The 22,843-nt window shown below is 40.4% G+C and overlaps 1 protein-coding gene across 1 annotated transcript in view; it reads left to right on the forward strand.

The window, feature by feature from the left end:
• The window catches only part of GRIN2D (glutamate ionotropic receptor NMDA type subunit 2D), a 526,055-nt gene that overhangs the window by 32,228 nt on the left and 470,984 nt on the right, over window positions 1-22,843 (forward strand). The window contains exon 2 of the mRNA XM_089690985.1: window positions 5,877-6,469. Within this exon, the coding sequence (XP_089547111.1) occupies window positions 5,877-6,469 (593 nt within the window). The remainder of the gene's footprint in view (window positions 1-5,876; window positions 6,470-22,843) is intronic.

Genomic DNA, 22,843 nt, shown 5'->3' on the forward strand with positions numbered 1-22,843 from the left:
AACTGGTGTCATTGGTTGTCGGGATGCCGGTGGCTAGAAGGTCATAATGGTGCACATTGAAATCCTGTGGCTTTGTGTAACTAAAAAGGCAGGCTTGTTCCACCTGCTGGCTTGTATACAGGTTTTGCCCAATTTTTAGACCCCTGAAGAAACCTCAAGGCACCCCAGTTGAGAAAGCCTGCTGTAGGAGGTTGATTTACTAAAGGTAAAAATTTGCAAGTTTCCCCAGCACGTAGTGAATGAGTTGAAGTTATTCTGACTTCTATCATTCAATCATGTGCAAGCAAAAATGTTTTATTTTTATTTTCCTTTCAAGTACTTTGGTATTCTTTGCAAAGTTAAATGTCACCATATACACTTAGCTATGGGTAAAAGTCCCTTGCAAAGTGCAGTTTTCCTTGCACAATGAACAGCCTATTTGCCTATAGTATATCAACTGCAAAGTTTTATAGGATTTCTTATTGCTGGATTGATGAGGTTGAGTGGGCAGAGCTGGCTCGGTCTACATCCAAAGCTAACAAATGGTTCCATGAAGTGTAATTCTTCCCTTATCTTTCTTTGGCTCCAATTACTTATCAAAATACATATTACAATACACTAGTAGTTATAATGTTTGAACACAGCAGGGTATAAGCTTAAAATTGCCTTTATGAAATCAATCTTTTTTAATACATTGTCTGCAGAGTGTTTAACCTTAGGAAAGGGTAATGATTCAATATTTTTTAAACTTCTTTTATTTAATCATAAGTGTTAAGTTATCTTAGAAAGTAGAAAAACAATGTGATTTTCCAACATTCTGCACTGTATTTAATGAAAAATAAATACAGAGACCACATTTTCTCTATAGCACTGTTATAGTACTATTGTTAGCAATAGAATGAACGTTACACTAAGACAGGGGTCTCCAAATTTTCTAAGCAAAGGCCCAGTCTTTAGACTTTAGGGGGGCTGGATACCAGTGGGGGTAGACATTGTTCTGCCATCAGTAAGAATAAACAGTGCCCCATCATTGGTACTAGGAGAAAGAATAGTGCCCCAGTGCTGGTGCCAGTGAGAAGAATAATGTCCCATTGTTAGTTTCAGTGTGAAAAATAGTACCCCATTGTTGATGTTGGTGTCAGTGGGAAGAATGGTGCCCCAAGGGCCAAATAAAGGCAAGAAGAGATCAACTTCCAGCCCCTTGGGCCACATCTTGGAGACCACTGCACTAAGAGGACATACTAGGTGTAACCTGGACTGTAGCTGATAACTGCTGTGGAACATCTTTCTTTGTTACTGCTATATTATCTTTTTGCAGTGTGGACAGAGTTAAACTGAATATTCATTAATGCAGAAGTGCAGCAGCCATCTCTAAGGAGACCACTTTGTAATGCTCTTCTGTGGAGTCTCTGCAGTGCAGGGAACCGCCATCGTGGCTGGGCCTAATTCAATTCTAGAGAATTGTGACTGGCTGATACAACAAAGCAAGGAGAAGTGGGTCTGCAGCCATAGCTGACCACAGTTCAGAGAAGCAAAGAGACTGCTCTCCTTGCCTCAGAGATCAGGAGCTTTCTCCCTGGGATGGTGTGAGGTGTGATTTGGGTGTTTAATGAGATTAGACTGTACTGGAGAGGACTCCTATCACTTGTGAGGAAGTAAGAGAAGGACTGTCTCAGCAGGATTGAAAGAGAAACATCACAGCAATTTCTATCCCTGTTCGAGGACTGAACCAACACACATGTTCTGAGGCCAAGAGGAGGGTGCCCTGGGTCTGGAAATAGACTAACATTATACAAGTTCATTTTTTGTCTGCTGGGAACTGTTGTGTTTTTTTAAAGGGCCTCAATTTTGAGGGTTAACTTTTTTTTTCATCAATCACTGACCAGTGGGATAAAGCTGTGACTGTTAAAACAAGTTAGGTAAATGTTGTAAAGTGAATGCAGTTCAGTTCTGTTAATTACTGTTAGCCCTGGTTCACATATATGCGGCCGTGTGGGCTGTGTTTTGCTCGGGCACGAGTGCCCATTTGTTTGAATGGACTCCCGTGCCCCGTGACACACAGGGAAGAAGTACCTGCACTTCTTTGGAAAACGCAGCCCACACGGGAACCTTGGCTCCCAGTACGCTTGCGTTTTCCAGTTCGGGCAGTGTGCCATTAGAATTAATGGCACCCGCCCGAAGTCCTCTGTAGGGTTGGTGCGGATGCACGGATTTTTGTGCAGATCTGCAGCAGCACCACCCACACAGATGTGAACCTAGCCTAAGTCAGAATTTTACAGGTATTTAACCATATCTCTCAGAGTAACCAAGCTGTGCTTGGCCTAATACATTATTTGAAATTCCTCAGGGTGTGTCAGTAAGTGCTGAGTGAGCAAGGTTTGCCATCTTCAGGTGTACAGAGAAATCACAAAACAATACAGCAGGTCCAAAATCAGGTAGTTCTAAACTGCAACACTTTTACATTGTGGTGCATTGAATGCTCCAAATTAAAAAACGAAATTCAAACAGTTTGTATCTTATGAAACTGGAGCTAATAAAGACCAACTCTCTTTTTGCATACAAAGAAAGAAGCTGGTGCAAACACATTTTGCTAAAGTGTGCATTCTAAAAGTGGCACAGCATGTTCCAAATTCAATTATAAGGTCTAAACAGGTACAGTACATGAATTTGGTACATGCTGCAGCACTTTTAGAACACATGAGAAACATTGTCGGAAAATCTGTCTGCTCCGGGATTTATAAATTGTTCCTTTAGCAATGTCAACATTAATACACCGTCTCCACAGCTGCCTGTCCAAAGTCCTGTATTGCACCTCTATTACAGCTATCCCTAATGCTGGATTCACATTGCTTCTGTGTATGTTGCACCACACATGCTAATGCACACGTGAAGATATGAATAGACCCATATAGTTAACCTTTCAGAACACACTAAAATTGTAACCAACCCAATAGGAAAGATTGGGTCTGTGTCACTGTAAGTGCCATGATAATAATGGTATAACATATAAAATATGGCCTTTTAAAGTAAATCTGTCATGAGCATCTATGGGGGCTGCCATAGCTGGCTTTCTGCAGGTACTGGTTCACTGGATGTCATGCTGATCCAGTGGCTTCAGTACCTTTTAAACCCCAACAATAGTCTTCTATTGTTTGCCCCTTTTTGGTTTATTATATACTGTATACAATTGAAAGCGCTTTTATTTTTTCTTGATATATTTTCATATCTATTTGATGCATGGAAAAATATCTTTTTTCCTGATAGAAATCCAACAAGCTTGTAATTTCTTGCAGTGATGTAACTACATGGTGTCAATACTGCACTGAACCCCTGCCGAGTTGTATCAGTCCTGCCCAGGCTACTTCTGGAACTTAAAGAACACTCCCCTCCTCACCGTGTTATTGAGATGAGGAGAGAGGGTGGTGTTCTGTAGTCCAAATTAGAAGCAAGCAACCTAGGTTAATGACACTGCCCATTCATAGACATAGTACATTAAGTGAGGTTTGGCAGGGCTGTAATGTACACATGGGCCATTGATTATATACAGAAAAGGCAAAATGAGGTCATTATTATTATTATTATTATTATTATTATAATACAGGATTTATAAAGTGCCAACAATTTGCTCAGCGCTTTACAATATAACGGGAGACAATACAGCAATAATACAGTTTAATACAAGAGGGATAGGAGGGCCCTGCTCCTCGGAGCTTACAATCTAGGAGGGAGGGGCTAGTGGTACAAAAGGTAGTAACTGTGGAGGATGGACCGGTAGGAAGAGTAGAAGATTCCATTATTAGCTGAGGGCAGGATTGGCTTCCCTGAAAAGATAGGTTTTCAGAGATCGCCTAAAAGTGAGCAGAGTAGGCGATAGTCTGATAAATTGGGGTAGAGAATTCCAGAGGAAGGGGGAAGCTCTGGAGAAGTCCTGGAGATGAGCATGGGAGGAGGAGACAAGGGAGCTAGAGAGCAATAGGTTGTGCGAGGAGCGGAGAGTACGGTTTGGGTGATATTTGGAGACAAGATCGCTGATGTAATTTTGAGCAGAGTTATAAATGGCTTTATATGTTATTGTTAATGTTTTGAATTTTATCCGTTGGGCAATGGGAAGCCAGTGATACAGAACGGTTAGTAAGGTGGATGAGTCTGGCCGCAGCATTCATGATTAGACTGAAGAAGGGATAGCCTGCGATTACGTAGGCCAATGAGGAGGGAGTTACAATAGTCAAGGCGAGAGTTAACCAGGGAGTGAATAAGTTGCTTAGTGGTTTAGAACAGCCTTATCTTGGAGATGTTGTGGAGGTAAAGTCTACAAGATTTAGACAGCGACTGGATTTGGGGCTGAAAGGACAGATGTTAGTCTAGGATTACACGTAGTACCCTGGCATGAGGGGAGGGAGTGATGATTGTGTTATTGATCGTGATAGAGAAGTCAGGGGAGGGGGCACTGGCTGGGGGGAATACTAAGAGCTCAGTTTTGGAAAGATTGAGTTTGAGGAAGTGGAGTGACATCCATGCCGATATGTCACTTAGTCGGTTAGTAATGCGATAGGAGACTGAAGGGGTGAGGTGAGGGGTAGAAAGATAGATTTGTGTGTCATCAGCATAGAGATGGTACTTAAAGCCATGGGAGTTTATCAAGTGACCAAGGGAGGAGGTATAGAGGGAGAAGAGAAGGGGTCCAAGGATGGAACCTTGAGGGACCCCTACAGAAAGAGGAAGTGGAGAGGAGGAGGCAGAGTTATAGGTAACGCTGAAGGAGCGCTGCGATAGGTAAGAGAACCAGGAGAGAGCAGAGTCTCAGAGGCAAAGAGAGTGGAGTTTTTTGAGGAGGAGGGGATGGTCAACCATATCAAAAGCCGCAGAGAGGTGAAGTAGTAATAGTATGGAGTAGTGGCCATTTGTTTTAGCTGTTAGTATATCATTAGTGAGTTTTAGTAGGGCAGTTTCAGTGGAGTGTAGTGAGCGAAAGCCAGACTGTAAAGGGTCAAGAAGGTTGTTGTCAGTGAGGAAGGAGCTCAGGCGATTGTAGACTAAGCGTTCTAGGAGTTTATAGGTAAATGGCAGCAGGGAGATGGGTCTTAAGTTGTTCAGGTTGGTTGGGTCCAGGGAGGACTTTCTAAGTATGGGAGTGATGTGTGCATGCTTTAGAGGGGAGGGGAAGGCACCAGTAGAGAGGGAAAGATTGAAGATGTGAGTGAGGGAGCATAGGATGGAATAAGAGGGTGACCGTAGTAGTTGTGAGGGGACAGGATCCAGGGGGCAGGTAGTGAGACATGCTTCTGAGAAAACCTTAGTGACCTCTTCGGTAGTAACAAGGTCAAAAGAGGAAAGTGTTGAGGGAGGTTTAGTATAAGGTATGCTAAGTGGGATGGATGTCTGTGCAGTGGCGATGCATCTACAAAGTGCATCAATCTTGTTTTTGAAATGATTTGCAATCTCGTGAGCAGTGAGTGAGGTACTGGGTGGAGAAAGTAGAGCATTAAAAGTAGAGAAGAGACGGCGAGGACTGGATGACAAGCTATTGATGAGAGTGACAAAGTAGGCTTGTTTGGCAGCTTGAAGGGAGGAATTGTATGTGAAGAAAGCAGATTTATATAGGGTGAATGCTTGGTGAGATTTGGGTTTACGTCACAATCACTCCAGCACACGACTAATGCCTCTGTTCTGTTCACTCTTTTTTTTTTCTTCCTTCCTTCCTTTCTGCCATTCTCAATCCCTATCTGCTTTTTATAATTCTTTAATTCTTTATTTTTAACCCAAAATAAATTGTATGTATTGTTCCTCTCTCATGTAACTTTTCAAAGACAGCTGTTATTTCTTTTTCGTGCCCTTTTTTTGGTTGCATTGGCATTTGCCATTGGTTTTCACCTATCATATTATTTTTTTTATCACAGGAAAAAGGTTCAACCTTTCTGCAGCTTGGAGCCTCCACAGAGCAGCAACTTCAAGTCATCTTTGAGGTATTGGAGGAATATGATTGGACAGCATTTGCGGTTATTACTACTCTATTTCCTGGCTATGAAGACTTTGTGGATTACATTGAGCTACTTACTGACAGCAGTTTTATTGGCTGGGAAAATCGAGGTGTTCTGACCCTCAATCTGACTGATGATCCCAGTGGTGCCAAACTCAAGAGACAACTGAGAGAGATAACAGTGCAAGTGCGTCTTCTATACTGTTCTAAGGATGAAGCAGATGGGGTTTTCAAGGCTGCACGAGAAGCTGGGCTGACCGGACCTGGTTACATATGGTTTATGGTGGGAACCAACTTGGGTGGCACAGATTACATGCCCGAGCATTTGCCCGTGGGTCTGTTCACAGTTTTGTCTGCTGGCTGGAAAGATGACTTACATCGTAGAGTCCAAAATGGAGTTGCCATCATTGCAAAAGGGGCAGAGGCTCTATACAAAGACTTTGGATTCATACCAGAATTTAACAATGATTGTAGAGCACCAAACCTTACACATGGGAATGAAAACCTACACAGGTAATGTACATTAAGGTATTTATCTTTTAATTAAGATATAGTGTATAGCTATCATTTGGGCCTTCCAACAGTACAATCATTTTTTTATATTTCTAGTTTTTTAAATCCCAGGCAGTGTTTTTGTTGCCTAGATAGAAAAAATCTTGGAGTGCTGGTGATATTTCTTGGAAATAATGACTGCAGTTTCAGGTGGAAGCATTATAATGATAATTACTTACACTATGGTATATGTTTATTAAGCAGAGATAATTTATCTCATTTCAGTTCTCAGCAGTACTCAGGGAAAAATCGTCTTCTCTGTCCCCCTGTTCATGAAGCGGAGAACATTTGTTCTAAGAAGGAGAAGAGAGGAGAAGTTCTTTCTCTGAGAAAAGCTGAGATCTGTGTAGAAGGGGGAGGGCTGCATGTGATAATTATGTGACTACAGATCACCGGAGTTTAAACAGTGAAACCAAAGTTAAAAAGATCATGTAACTACATGAAAATGATAAGCACTGACCACTGATACTTTTTTATGCACATTTTGGCACGTTATTTAAATTTATACTTTGGCTCCTTATTATTGCCCATTTTGGCATCATTATGTGCACTTTGCTGCTTTTTAACATACTGTATTTTTTAACAAACATTTTTGGTGTGGGCTTTTTAATATGTATTTTGGCGCTTTTCTAAATACACATTTTGGTAAAAGTTATTCTAAGACACATTTTGGTGTGGTTTGTAACGCTCACTTTGGCACTTTTCTTAGCATGTATTTTGGCACTTTTTAACTTTTTTTATGCGCATCTTGGCAAACAGCACATCTGCTAGCCATGTTTGGGTGCCATAAACAGATAATGGCACCGCAACCATGACATTTATTTTGCATGTGTTTCCAGAACACTCACAAATATGTAAAAGGTAAAAAATTAGCCAAAATACATGTTAAAAAAGCACCACTATAGATATGTAAATTTCAACACACATTTTTTTAAAAATGTGTGTTGAAAAAAGCATCAATATGTTCATTAAAAACTGCACCAAAATGTACATTAAAAAGGCCCAAAAAGCCAAATTGAACCATTTTGGGCATGGAGTGTTGGGTGTACAGTATATATAAAACACAAATATACATATATACATAAACGTAATTCAGGTCTCACCTTCATAAACTGGCCATCTCTGTGAAAGTGAATGAAAGAAGGGTGCGTCCTGTGATGAGAAGTGAAGAAAATGTTCTCCGCTCCTCACCTCAGCTTCATAAACTAGCACACCTGAGAGATCAGCTGTGATCATCAGGATCTCGGCTTTTCTCTCTTTCATAAATGGACCCCTATGAGTGATATTTAATAAAATTGCAATTGTAAGCCAGAAATGTATACTTTAGAAAAATTGATTTAATACAAGTGTTTTAGTTTATTGAATGTATATTAAAATGCAGAATATGTATTGTTTTATCTCTACATATTTAGCACAATATTTAGTGTTGAAGCAAATGGTATGTTTGTAGAAAAAACATAGCTTATTAGTATACATTTAACAGTGCAAAAAAAACCCCACAAAAATATAATTTTGCAAAGAGATAAAGATTTACAAATATTGTTCCAATGACACAATTATTGGTTTCATAAATAATATGCTTGAAAAAAAGCTTTCCATTGCCCTGCTGCAATATTTTGTGTATAGATTTAGTATTACTGTTTTGCATATATTTACATTAAAGCCATTGCAGGGAGGACTGACAACTCATGGGGCCCCCGGGCAATAGGGGATCATGGGGCCCCTGTGTCCTTGCCCAAACTCAAAAAAACCTATGAAAAAGGGACCAGGGGCATCTCATGGGGCCCCCTACTGACCCCAGGCCCTCGGGCACTGCTTGAGTTTTCAAATGGTCAGTCCGCCCCTGTGCCATTGTATATATTGACAATGGTACCTCTCTCTATAAAGTGTCACTACAATTCTTCAGTTCTCCACTGACTGCGTGGAGAACTGAAGTATTATCAAGTATTATCTAGCTCAATTTAAACTTTAGAGTGGCACTTGATAAGGAAATTTAGGAAATGTATATATTAAATCTAATAATAGTTAATAAATAAATGATATCACTTTAGTTTTACCTTTTATATGCTAACAAGTGGTTGCATACCATAACCTTATTTTATTCATTACAACTTCGGTCAGCCAATACATTTGGTCTGCAGCCACAAAGACAGAAGAGACAAGAAACAAAAATCAAATGGGGGATTGTTTGGACAGAAGTCAAATGATAAATTAAAAAAATATTGACAGTACTTTGATAAAAGGACAAACATTAATTAATTCAGTTGTCCAAAATATCACAAAACTGCTTGCCAAGGACATGTAACAAATAACAATCTTAAATCATAGACCTGCAGCGAGATAATGGACAGCTGTTGCTTTTGGAATAGAAAGCATATTTTGATTTCCAAAGCCTTTTGCCCTCCAGTAACCCAGAGAATTGTGTTTGCCTATAGAGAACAGAGAATTTTAATAAAACCCAGAGTCAAAAATAAAAGACTAACATGAAATGTCAAAACTGCCACAGACAGTTAACGATGAATATCTGAGTTCTGAGTAAGTCATCTAAAATGAAAAGTTCCTCAGATGGCACAACTTGCTTTTAAATAAATATATGTTGTCTTTTTCATTCAATCTTTGTTACTGGGGATGAGATTATTAAAAGTATTTCAAAGTTCAACAAAAGTTAAAACTAAAACCAAACAGAGCTACTAAACTTTTTTTAAGCAAAGTTGCGCTTTTTTTGGCCATGAAGGACAAAGTAATAGTTTTGCATTATTGCCTGGTGCCTCATCACTACTACTACTATTAACCTTTTATTATGCTTTCTTTTACTAGGAAAGGTAGCACTATTTAAACTTTTTTTGCTAGTAATGGATCTAAATTTGGCCGGGTCAGAAGGGACAGGCTGAATTTTAATCCATATGTGGTCATTGTGGTTCAACAGAAGTTAATCTACCAAACAACTTCTGTTCTACTGCCCTGTTAGTATTTTTTCACTCGATCAGCACTGTAGGCTATAGACTTGAATAGAAAGCATATTTTGATCTGTGTACCATCAGAATACAATGACTCAGCGGATAGCATTCCCACATCCTTTTTTGAGTATGTGGATGGGGCAGACAAGTTATTTTTATTTTTCATTTAACCCACTGTTTGAACAAAAACAAAACTGACGTGTATGGCCAGCTTTAGTCACTCTATGTGGAACACAGAAAAGGAAAGCAGACATTTACAAAAACCCGAGACATCTGTAGCAAGAGAAATGCAGAGAGACAGGAGGTTGACACACCGGGGTTTATTTACTAAAGCTGGAGAGTCCAAAATCAGACTCCCTTCTGCATAGAAACCAATCAGCTTCTAACCTCAGCTTGTTCAGTGAAGCTTTGGCAATGAAACCTGGAAGCTGATTGGTTTCTATGCAGAAGGGAGTCTGATTTTGGACTCTCCAGCTTTAGTAAATAAACCCCACCTTGTCTGCACTATTGTAGTCTCGGGAAAGTGGTCCAAGCAAAGACAAGATGCAGTTATGATGTCTTCTTTCAAAATGTTGTCAGATTTGGCACATTGGAGATGGGGGGGGAGAGCAGGTCGAAATTCAGATCTAGACTTGGCAAGCTACATAACTATATGTACCATTTCCCACGACAGGTAGAGCCAATAAGAAAAAATTAATGATTGTTCTTCTTTAAATTAATTTGCAGTAACCCCAAAGAAACGGATAATATACATGATTAAATCTCTTGACATACTGTAGTACCAGTGAAATCACACACACACATGCAAACAATTAAAAAGAATAAAAAATAACATTTACTTAACTGATAACAAATGACAGGTTACAGAAAAAATAGTCTCAGGTCTTGTAATAACAGGATGGTTAGAACATTTATTGTAAAAAAAATTTCTGTCTATAGAACATACAACTGTTTGCACTGTGAATTCTATTCCTTGTTTTATCAATCTAAGATATTAACTTAATATGACGTTTAGATATTAATCTGGCAAAATACCCAAAAAACAAATAGTCCTCTGCTCCCCTGTAGATAATATGCCTGTATACTCCCAGCTGCAATTGCTGACTCTCCAAGCTGCCTATTCTCTGCTCAGCATGTAAACATAGTGAAAAAGATGGGGATGCTAAACTCCAGAGTAAAGGCCAATGTATAAATGTCTTAACCTAACTGATGTAAATGGCAAGATCACCTGAGTCTTGGCCCTCTTATTTGTCTCTATAAAGCTCGTTGCTGAGTGAACCGTATTAGATGGCGCAAGGTTCAGGTGATCTTCCATTTCACACCATATGGACTAATAAACGTAAACATCCACCTTTGCTCAAAATCCTCTTTTTTTGTGCAATGTTTGTATAGTAATACATCTTGCATTGTTCTGAACTTTAATTTAATTTTATTCATTATCTTATATCAGAGGGTCTCCCTAACTGGTATTTGGAATGGTCATACTAACTACCCCTCAGGATCCCTCCAATTTTATATATCAAATATGAGACTGCTAATGTTGTACCACATCCAATGATATACACAACATCAAACGCAAATTTTTATTGGACTTTACTGGTACAAAGAGGACAGACACATATATCTGAAGGTAGTTGGATGGTGAACAAAGGAAGACATGGACTGTCATTGTATCATGTCTACTTAGGCTCTGCTGAATGTGGAGTGAAACATGGGTAGAAACTGCATTATAGAGTCTAGTTCAAGTTACCTAGTTATTTTACTTACTGAAGCTAAGGCCAAGAAACAGGCAATTGCTAGGTATTTAAAGGATATATGTTCCTTCAAGAGGATCTAAACCTTTCTTTTTTTAAATGCAGCTTCTGCTACATATTAGAAAAACCGTTAGTGCTTCCAAAACTGCAAATACCTATCTTTTATGATTTTTCCACAGTTGTAACTATGCTTTGCAGATGATACAGGAGACCTCTATATGACCATGCCTGGAAACTTGCTGGCTTTTTTTCCAGAGATGCCAAGGTTTCACTTTGGCTACTAGGCACCGACTGTCTGCTAATTTACGGCAGTGTCATTCCTGTCAGACAGTAGGGTCTGGGTTAACTGCTGGAGGAAGGATTCTGCCCACTCCTTCCTCCAATGGCAGCCTATTGTTGGCAGAAGAGAGAAGAGAGATGGGGCACCCACTGAGAACAGACTTCCTTCTCAGTATAACCACCCACTGGAGACTGAGGGTGGACTGTCTGTCTTCCTGTCTCCCCTTGTCATGTAACACATCACATGACAGGAGACAGCAAAAAGAGGTAGTTTCATTTCAGATAATGCACAGTGCTAAAAAGGAAATCTAACCTGTAAATATATAGAGGGAGGGGGTAGAAAATCAGCCCCAGAGCTCCCCTTTCTCTCTCAAATCTCCAAAGAGCCCCTTAGCCACCCTACCTCCTTTAGAAACCTGCAGCTGTCTTTCCTCCTTGAAAGCCCCCCAGGACTAGGGATGAGATGGACATACCTGGGTTCAGTTTGAGATGGGTTAGGCAAATGTTGCTGTAGTTTGAGTGTTGACTGTGGCCTAAAGAAGTGGGTGCCGGTGGGTGATGTCATTGCTTTATGGAATTCAGAGTATTGTTGGCCATCCACCTTTACACAGACAACAGTACAAAAAATGGCCACTGCCCCAGTCTATAACTGGCCTTCACAGCAAGGAGCACATGGAAGGGCGATGCATGTCAAACCAAACAACAAAAGAGAAAAATTCCCAGCTAAGCTTGCCAATCAGCCTGCAAACAAACCGAATTAACCTGTCTAATAGTATGCGTTAAAAACAAGGGTTTCGTTAGCACACATTTGCAAATACATGCATAAGTTACAGAGTATCGTCACAGCACCCCGATATTCTGTAGTTCCTAACTCTACAAATTTTGAGAGCTCCCATAGTAGAGGCACATTTATTAAATGGATAGACCAAGGGCAGGTAGACCTGAGGGAGCCCACTCCTCCTTAAATGTATAGGAGTGCACTGAACACCCAGCATGTAGCACAATGGCAGTTAAGGTGTCCAGTGCGCCCCCTCACCAACAATTCAACAGTACAGAAAATGGACACTGTCCCAGTCTATAACTGGCCTTCACAGCAAGGAGCACATGGAAGGGTGATGCATGTCAAACAACAAAAGATAAAAATTCCCAGCTTGGCTTGCCAAAGAGCCTGCAAACAAACCAAATTAACCTGTTTAACAGTATACGTTAAAACAGTGGTAAGTTAGCATACATTTAAATACATGCATAAGGTGCAGAGCTCGCCACGGCACCCCGATATTCTGTAGTTCCTAACTACTGTTTTTAACACATGCTGTAAGACAGGTTATTTCAGCTTGTTTGCAGGCTGGTTAGCAAGCTGAGCTGGGAATTTTTTTCTTTTGTTGTTTACACAGACAAGCCAGAGTTTTGCTGTCACCTGATTGCATCAAAAAAATAGGGAGGCAGTTAATAGCTTAACCTTTCCTTATACTCAATTTGTGGTATAGTTGGTCAGTGGTGGTACAAGAATAATAGTCACTCAGCTATTATTTTGGGAGCCATAAATATTTTGCATGGCTGTTGGCATCTCAATCTCAGATGCCACCTACAGCTGTGGTCCCCACTAACAGTCAGGATCCAATCAGACTGGATCCTGATAATGTGATATCTGCTGTAAAGAAGCATTCATATCTTCATTATATGATCCCTTACAAACATAAAAGGCTGCAAACAAGCACTGCCACCTTTAGGCTGCAATGCAGTGTCATTAGTCTAATACTAAAGCGGGTGACAACAAACACATAGGGGTTGATTTACTAAAGGCAAAGAGGCTGTTCACTTTGCAGAGGAAGTTGCACTTTGCAAGCTTGGTGAATGCGATGACATTTCACTTGGTGAAGAATACCCAGCAACATGCAACAAAGCTAAAAAAACTGAATTTTTCATGCACGTGTTTGGATGATGAAAGTCAGTAGAACGTCACTTCATTTACTAAGCTGTGGGGCAAATTCTGTATATATATGTAATTTAGGTATTTAAATCAGTTATCGAGTAATAGTTTGGTTATGCGCAATTTGCTTTAGGCATCAATTCCCTCTGGTCAAAAATGAGTTAAATACTGAAGCTGCATTTTAGGATCAATTTGGCAGTACAAACAGATTTCATTTGAATACCGTTGGTCATTAAGTCACTAATTTAGTTACACAGGTAGCCCATCACTTATCCTCCAGCTGCTAAAGGCATATGCATATGCCAGTTTTGCTGGATGCAAACATTTCTTTATCTGCGTTAATCTGTTAACTTCACACAATTATCCAGTTGTTTGAACGATCTATAATATATCCTCCTAATAAACTCTGTACTTGCTATTGAGCCCAGAATAAATGAAGAAGTTTGTGGTTATGATAATGCTTTGCTCCTTAAAATCAATGAAGACTTTCATTTCTTTACTCGGAGCATACTAACAATGCAATTATTCCCCAACAATTACTCATCTGGGCCCATGATAAACCTCTTATCACAGCAAGCTCATTTCTTCCTAAAACTAATTAAACACTTTTATTAAATGAAAATATATTGCTTCTAAGGAAAAAGCCTTTTCAAATTGTTGATCAAGAAATTATCACAGAATAATGCAGATCTAGCTATGTACACGTATTCATGTTAAGCTAAGTAAGTGTAGCAAATGGTGCTTTTAGGTTTCTAAACCTTTTATATCTGTATAATTTTCAGTGCAATACTTGTATAGCATAGTTATTACCACTCTTATAGTGTATGAAAATTGTAAAAACAAACTTATTTGCTCCATTTTGCTCTGTTAAATATGTAGCGCCTCTCCGATTTAGCCAGGGGGAGCTTGTTAGTTTTTTTTAGATAGAGGCTGAATAGCAGTCTGGGATGAGTCAGCCAGATTACTTTAGATCGGGGCTGAGTGCTCTGCAGGTCAATTCCCTGGTATCTCCCCCGGCTCTAGAAGGTTGAGAAGTTTTTAGGAAGCAGTGTGTGGGGGGGGGGGGGGCTGATCTGCATACTTAAGGGATCTTGGCCAATCCCTAAGCAGGAGGCTTGGCATGGGGTCAGGACTGCCCTTAAATGTGAGAGTGCCTGATCAGCAAGAGTTGTAGTGTCTGGTGGAAGATGGAGTGAAGACTGGAGAGTAGAGCATGGGAGGGGGCCCAGGAGAGGGGCCTACCTGCAGGCAGTAGCTGAAAGGAGGATCTCTTTGCCTCATCATCCCCAGAGAGAGGACCACCTGTGGAGCAGGGAAGGAGCCAACTCACCAAATTCGCAGGAGAGGACTAAGAGAATAATCCTACACCCCTGGGCCAGATAAGGGGAAAGGGCAGTCAGGTGAAGAACCCAATTAGCTCTTCATCTGGGACTGTTTTATTAAAGTGGCAACTTCTGGGTCCCCTTGCCCAGGAATTCCCTCCAGGCTGCTGAGTGAAGAGGAGGATTCAGCTGGGTTCTGAGGTGGTACACCAGGAGGGCTGGAGAGCTCTTCAAGACCTTTTTGTCTATGTACATGAAAATACGTGTTACCTGCTTGTGCAGAACTATAGGGGGACCCAAAACTCAGCAACTCCTAAAGAGGTAGTGCTACAAATATACCATTTAAAGAGTTTTGTTATACCTGTTTAAAAAGTGCAAAAAAATACCTGTTGATTCTTCAGAAATCCAGTGATCTGAGAAATGTTGAAATGCTGAGTGTTATCAGTTAGCATTGTTCCCAACTCTCTCTGTGAACCACAGAACATCCTCCCTCTATAATATAGAGAACAGGAATGGGTAGAGTGGTCTGTAGTCCTGTCCTAGTGTGACAACACTGCTCCTCTATAGATACAGTAATTTAAGTAAGAGATGTCACCATATTGTATGAAGTATGTTTCTGAGAAGAACACTAGGTGAAAATAAAGTAAAAAAAAAAAAAGAATGAAAAAAATTAATACAGCTGCTTCATCTAAGGACTGGTAGGCTGCAATATATTACCTTGTTCCTGGGTTTATATACACTTTAAATTGCAGTATTAGGGTGCTATGTACAGTACTTGGGAGTGAACACTATATTCCCAAGTTTGTATGTTCAATCTGTGGTTTGTACTGCAGTTTAAATGTATACCAGCAGTTTAACTAGCCTGAGCTTCGGCTGGTCCCAAGTCCATGCTGGGTAAGAAGGAAGGTTGAGTGTACCGCTAGCAACTCAGCACCATTAAAATTGACAGCTGCTTAGGAAACAGCAAGATATTGCTGACTGATGTGATTAGTGGCAAAGAATGGAATATAGAAGTAGATCGTGTTAGGTATTGTGGGGCTGCAGACTAGGCAGATCGGTCCACAATTCCCTTTGAATTGCTGAAGAATTAAAACTTTCTTCAAGTATTCCAATACATTCCAAGGTCAGATAGGCAATATACTCGTAATTCATGCAGTGCATTTTGATCTTATCTTTGTTGTACTTGCAACAGTTACATATAGAGTCTGCCATATAATAAAAATAATCAATAAATAATACATATTTTTATATAAATAATAATAAATAGTATCTAAGAACACATTCACACTATTATGTCACACTAATGCATGCACCACCACAGTCAGAATATAAAATAGTCTGTAAAAGGTACTAGTAGGACATATATCAGGAATGCTCAGCCTGTTCAGCGCTCCTCAGACCAGGGAATCCAGTATAACGCTGTAAAGAAAACACACAGGAGGATGCAAATGCCTAGTGCATTACCAGAGATTTATCGTATAAAATGTTCAAGATAACAAAATGGGTGCTTACAAAGGTAAAAGGTACAAAAGCATTACAATCACGAGACACCGCGCAGTTCAGTAATCGCATGACCCAACAAATGTACAAGGCACCTCTGTTGGTCTGTTGATCTTTTTGCTAGCTCTGAAGAAGGGGGTACGCTCTAAAACACGTCAGTTCACCAGCCTAGCAGAGTCAAAGTCAAAAAGGTCCCACTTCTTGTTACTACTCCCTTTGGAATGTTATTGACATAATAAACTGGTATTATTTACTTGGAAAGAATAGGTATATAGTGAGCGCACAGGCAAAAACAGCAGCTTGCACAAAAGGATAACCCACTATATCCTCAAAATGATAAAAAAAGGAAAGAAAGTGCAGCACTCATAAAGAAATAGATCAGTGGTTCTCAACCTTCCTAATGCCGTGACCCTTTAATACAGTTCCTCATGTTGTGGTGACCCCCAACCATAAAATTATTTACCCAGTAATTATAATTCATGAGTGTCGTTTTACCTCCAATACTGCTGCTTTCAAGACAGTAGTTGCTTTTAACAGAGTAGCTGCTTTCAACACAGCAGCTGCTTTCTACACAGTAGCTGCTCTTTACACATCGGAAATAGGTGTTTTCTGATTGTCTTAGGGGACCCCTGTGAAAGGGTCGTTCGACCCCCAAAGGGGTCGCGACCCACAGGTTGAGAACCACTGAAATAGATGATAATCAATAGCTCAATGCTATAGCATTATACAATGAATAAATGAATACAATAACTGGTGACTGTAAGTGAATAAGCACAATAGGTATTATATGTGACGTGCCCTAAAATGGTGCTATAGAGAGCAAAGTGACAAAAAAAAAACTGTATCATGACAACTGTAGGTGAACAATCCAGTAAATATAATCAATGAAAATTGAATGATAAATAATTCCAAATATAAAGCCCAAAGGAAGTTATTATGATGTCAAGCGATGCGTGAATCCGTGACAAATCCTTCTTTGTAATGCACTCACCAGAAGCGCATATTATATGTGCATTGAAATCAAGGACTTAAGCTCCTCCACAGGTCAGCCTCATCTGCCTCCATACACAGTATAAGACAAAAGCAGGCATATACCAGAGTAGGAGATACTTCCAGCAAACCGTTCCAAAAAGGGGGCTCCACCTTATTAGGATTAGCTCTACTTCCACTGCACAGCTCTCCTCTTCAATTCTTACTTGCGCCAAGACGTACAGACGCAGAGCACTCCGCAGCCATGCTTGATATTATTTACTTACTGACTTGAATTATATATTTATTAAGATGAATGGCTAGTAACATATTTTTTTCATTGGTATCAGAAGCTGGCATAGTACCGTGTAATCAAGGTCAAACTTAGGACCCTTCATTTGCTGCCTTAAGCCCCATGTGCAATGTCTGTCAAACCAAAGTGGCTGATATAATTAGATTGACAGTCTTATGTTGATTGCCTTAATAATGAAATAACAATGTAGGCAGCTTTCCAGTGAAGGCCTGTAGGCTCTCGTAATCATAGAGTAAAGGGGTGAAAGTTGGTAAAAAAAATACAAGGAATTGTTTATCTCTATATCTGTCATTTATCTTAAAGTGGTATTAAACCCAACAACAACATTGCAGCTTACCAATACTTAAAGTGTTTGTAAAGTCTTTTTTTTGTTTAAAATAACAAACATGTTATACTTACCTGCTCTGTGCAATATTATTGAACATAGCAGCCCCCATCCTCCTCTTCTCTGGTCCCCTGCTGGTGCTCCTGGCTCCTCTTCCTGGTCTGCCACAATAAGGAGCTGCTTCCTATTGTGGCACACCTATATGCTCAATCCAAAACCCCGTTGTCTGTGTATATAGATACACACAGCAAGGCTTTGCCCCGCCCCCAGCTTCCTTGTCACAGGATTTGACTGACAGCAGGGAAGCCAATGGTCTCGCTGCTCTCGGCAAAGCCTGTGAGAGCCAGGAGAGGAGGAGAGAACCGCGGCAGATGGGCACATGGCTGGATCTAGATCGGGCTTAAGTAACTATACGGGGGGGGGGGGGTGAGAGGGCAGTATACACATCAAAACATTTTTTTACATTAATACAGGGAATGAGTCTGAATAATGAAAAATATTCTGAAGGGAAGCTGTGAGCCACTGGTCAGGACACTCAAGCAATATCCCTAAGAAGCTGCAGTTCAGAAACAGACATGCTAGGTTAGAGGCTGGAAACAGTAAAATGATAAGGGCACTAAAAGTGTGTAAATCCTTTAGGCCTCATGAACACTGACAATAATTTTTAACTACCCTAGAAGCCAGCAGTGCTTTGGCCAAAAAAACGCTTGACGCTTGTAAAAGTGTGTACCGCATTTAATTAATGAATAAATTAATTTCATTGGCTAGAATAGATAAATTGTTCAGGCCATTGAAATAAATTAATGCTCAAGTGCGCAACGCGTGTTTAGGCTTGTTTAGATGCATTTAACCACTTGCGGATCTCGCACTGTAGCTTTACTGCTACAGTGCAGTTCGGTTGTGCATATATATATGTGTGATTATGCCTTTCCAGGTCGGGGGCGCATGCACCCACCTACCCACGCTGTCACTGGCTCCTTTACATGCCAATCAGTGGGCCTCAGCCATTCACGGCTGGGACCCACCAATCGTCGTAGCAAATGACAGGAGAGAGATCTGTGTTTGTAAACAACACAGATCTCTCTCTGACAGTGTGGATATGCCAGTTTTTCATTTGTGTACAGTGTTGAATGACAGTGCAATTGTCAGTTAACCACTTGCCCTCCAGAGGATTTACCCCCCTTCCTGACCAGGCCATTTTTTGCAATACAGTGCTGTGTTACTTCAACTGACAAATGCACGGTCATGCAATGCTGCAAACCAGCAAGTTTGATTGGACACAGCTGACCACATGGTATAGGACTGCTGTGATTGGCCCTTTAGCTCGATTTGTGATCAGCTGTGTCCAAAGGACACAGTGATTACAGAGAGCACCCGATGCACGCCATTGTTTGGCTATGGCACCGTCAGGAAGTGGTTAAAAAAAGTGAATATTTTTAAAGGTGTAAAGGTTTTGAATACAGTTACAGAGGGAGATGTCTATCAAAGTAAATTGAGTGGAAGTCTTTGGGGTTGATCTACTAAAACTGGAGAGTGCAAAAATCTGGTGCAGCTGTGCATGGTAGCCAATCCGCTTCTAACTTCAGTTTGTTCAATTAAGCTTTAACAACAAAACCTGCAAGCTGATTGGTTTCTATGCACAGCTGCACCAGATTTTGCTCTCTCCAGTTTTAGTAAATCAACCCCACTGCCTTGTAAGAAACCCATAGTGATGACATATGGAGGCTGTCATTGCTGACTTCCCGATTTCAAATTCTTCAACTGTCATGCCTTATCCATTGGTGTCAGTATTCTTCCAGATTGAGTTTTGATTTAGCTTTCTAATTTCCATTGCAATGGCAAAGGAAGGTTTGCGAATCCCCCCCCCCCACTGGGTAGAACAAGGCCTTTATTTGGGCACAGCTTCCAGGGATCCTTTTCTTTAACAGATAAATTATTATTAGGGATTAGGTTAAAGGTTAGGTTAGACCCATATTAGAGGCCAATGTTAGGAGGCACTGATTAAAGGACAACTTTTTTTATAAATCACAAATTACTATTAGAAATGTGGAAGAAAAATAGTTACGCCATTTATACAGCTTATTAAAAAATGTTATCTCTGTAAATCTTATTCCTTGGCAGCCAGTATTCATTGCTGACAAGCTAACAAGAGAAGGAGCTGTTTGAGACGGAGGAGAAAAGACACAGACAGCCAGTCTACCCGGTACATCATTCCTAGATATTCCTGGTACCGGCTGGATGACACGGCGAGGTCACATGTTACCATATAAGAGGGAAATGAAGGAAGAGGCCAAATGAGGAGGCAGAGCTATGAATATTATTGCATTTTTTCATGCTGTCACTTTCCCCAGACAGATACGGCTCAATGAAGGGTTATATTGTACAGAGACAGAATTTTTGCATAAACTATATTACAGCTTTAGCTAGTTGGCTTTTAGGAATTTAATACTGATTTGTACAATGACTTTAATGACAGTTGTCATTAAGGAGTTAAACATTAGGCTTTAAGGGTGTTTTCATCTTAACTAGTTACATCTTAGGAATTCATTTTAGGCCTCCCTCACATGGCCATTTAGCTGCATCCATTGGATTCCAGTGACAAGAATCAGTGGATTCTGGTGGCAGGAATCACAGGTGTATGTGAATAACAGTGGCTGCTCAGCCTATATAAATGTACGACAGGCTGACAGGGGCCGCAGACAGACCAGTCATGTGTAAATAGGTGGAAGTCCGCTGTAAAAGCAAAGCACACAGGGCACTATCCCCAATATGTGCGTATTGAAAAGAATAAGAACTTCTCCAGAGCCTCCTCCATCCTCTGGAACTCTCTACCCCAATCTATCAGACTATCGCCTACTCTGCCCACTTTTAGGCGATCACTGAAAACCTATCTCTTCAGGGAAGTCTATCCTGCCTTCAGCTAATAACAGAATCCTCTATTCCTACTACCAGTCCATCCCCCACAGTTATTACCTTTTGTACCGCCAGCCCCTCCCTCTTAGATTGTAAGCACCGAGGAGCAGGGCCCTCCTAACCCTCTTGTATTATCTTCCTTTATATTGTAAAGCGCTGAGCAAACTGTTGGCGTTATATAAATCCTGTATAAGGCTCCATGTACATGGTGCATTTGGAGAACTCTTCTGAACGTTGGAAATTGACAGCAGGAAAATGCAGGTTAAAAAATGTCAGTTTTGCCGCGTTTGCATACCGTGTTTAGCTGCATTTATGAGCATTTGCGTTCAGAAGCGTTTTTTAAAGATAAGAACAGGAGAACCTCCCAAATGCCCAGAATGCACTGGAAAATGGTAAATTATTAATTATTTCAGACTGTTTGGGATAATTGGAGAGAGCAGTATTTGTTGAGATTAGCTCTCTTTTATTTTTTGTTTGTGGTGTTTGGATGTGTTGCAGCTCATTTCTGTGCAGAAATTTTTGCAGCAGTGTCTAACATATTTTCTTTCAAAGTATGGTGTACCAGGTCCATTTGAGTACCGGGAAAATGCTTTGCATTTGACAGCATCTGGAAATGTAAGCGTTAAAAAAAATTTCCAGACGCAAACACTTATAAACGCGGTTAGCCGTGTTTCACGCCTTTAGAAGCGTTTGGCGTTTGAAACGCTCATAAAATCTACTCCTGAACACAAGTTTGGTGCGTTCAAAAAAATGACTGTAAACTCAACAGCCTGACACATGACTATGTGTACATGGACACAGGAAAACATTAGGGAGAGTTCAGGGGCTGCTGAAAAAAATGCAGAAAAGCTCGTAAATGTGAGTTTATCAGCTGCAGTGTACATGAAGCCTAATAATAATAATAAAAAACCTCCACTCAGTCCACGAGAAGATCAGAGTATGAGGATATTACATGTGCCACAACAACCACAGAATGTAGACATAGAATACAACTTTATTGATACATTAAAACAAAGAATCATTAAAAAAGAAACCATATCCTATATAGATTCTGTTAAATGACAAGATGCATGTTCTAAAAAGCTTGGTGGATCAATGCATTTTCCATAAACAGATGCTTCACCAGGATCCACTTCCCCATATTATTATATGATATGGTTCACATCACAACATCTATAATGAATAAAAATATAATATCTTATCCAATAGAATATAAACATTCTTATTTATACAGCATCCAAAGTTCTCACATCACAAGAAGAATAGACAGAAAGTGTGGTGGGAGGGAGGAGAAGGGAAGGAGACAGAAGAAAAAATCATGTCATTCAACAGATTATATAAAAAATGGTTTATTTTATAATGATTCTATGTTTTAATGTATCAATAAAGTTATATTTTTCTGTATTTGATCAATTCTGTGATTGTTGTGGCACATGTATATCCATATACTCCGCACACAAAGCAGTTACCTGCTGAGACTATATGCAGCTGACCAGGGGTGGACTGACAACTCATGGGGCCCCCGGGCAATAGGGGATTATGGGGCACCTGTGTCCTTGCCCAAACTCAAAAAAGCCTATGAAAAAGGTACCAGAGGTATCTCATGGGGTCCCCTACTGACCCCGGGCCCTCGGACCGTGCCCAAGTTTCCAAATGGTCAGTCCGCCCCTGCAGCTGACTGTGTCCAGACTCAGACATCCATCCCTAACAGCAGGTAACCCTGTGGTGTGCAGCTACAAGCGAGTGGCGCCCATTGTCAGCTTCTTGGTTTATATAGGCTGAGCGGTCTTTTTACATGCAATTCTGATTCAAGCCGCAAGAATCTCCTGATTCATAGCACTGGAATATGCAGTAGGCCTTAAAGAGTATGTAAATCCAACATTTCATATTCCTGATATGTGCATGCTGTACCAAAACATATCCTGTTTTCTTTCTATTGCTGCCTTCGTGTGACATCCCTGGTGTTCATGCCAGTCTCTCTGCTTTCATGTCAAAAACTGACTACACTAGGCATGAGAGCACAGCGTAGTCAGTGTTCTGGCTGCACCAAGAACTCAGCCTGCTCCCCTGCCA

Source organism: Staurois parvus, unplaced genomic scaffold (assembly GCF_062004578.1).
Source record: "Staurois parvus isolate SC_StPar_1 unplaced genomic scaffold, SC_StPar_1.0 ptg000548l, whole genome shotgun sequence".
In the NCBI taxonomy this organism is placed as follows: domain Eukaryota; kingdom Metazoa; phylum Chordata; class Amphibia; order Anura; family Ranidae; genus Staurois; species Staurois parvus.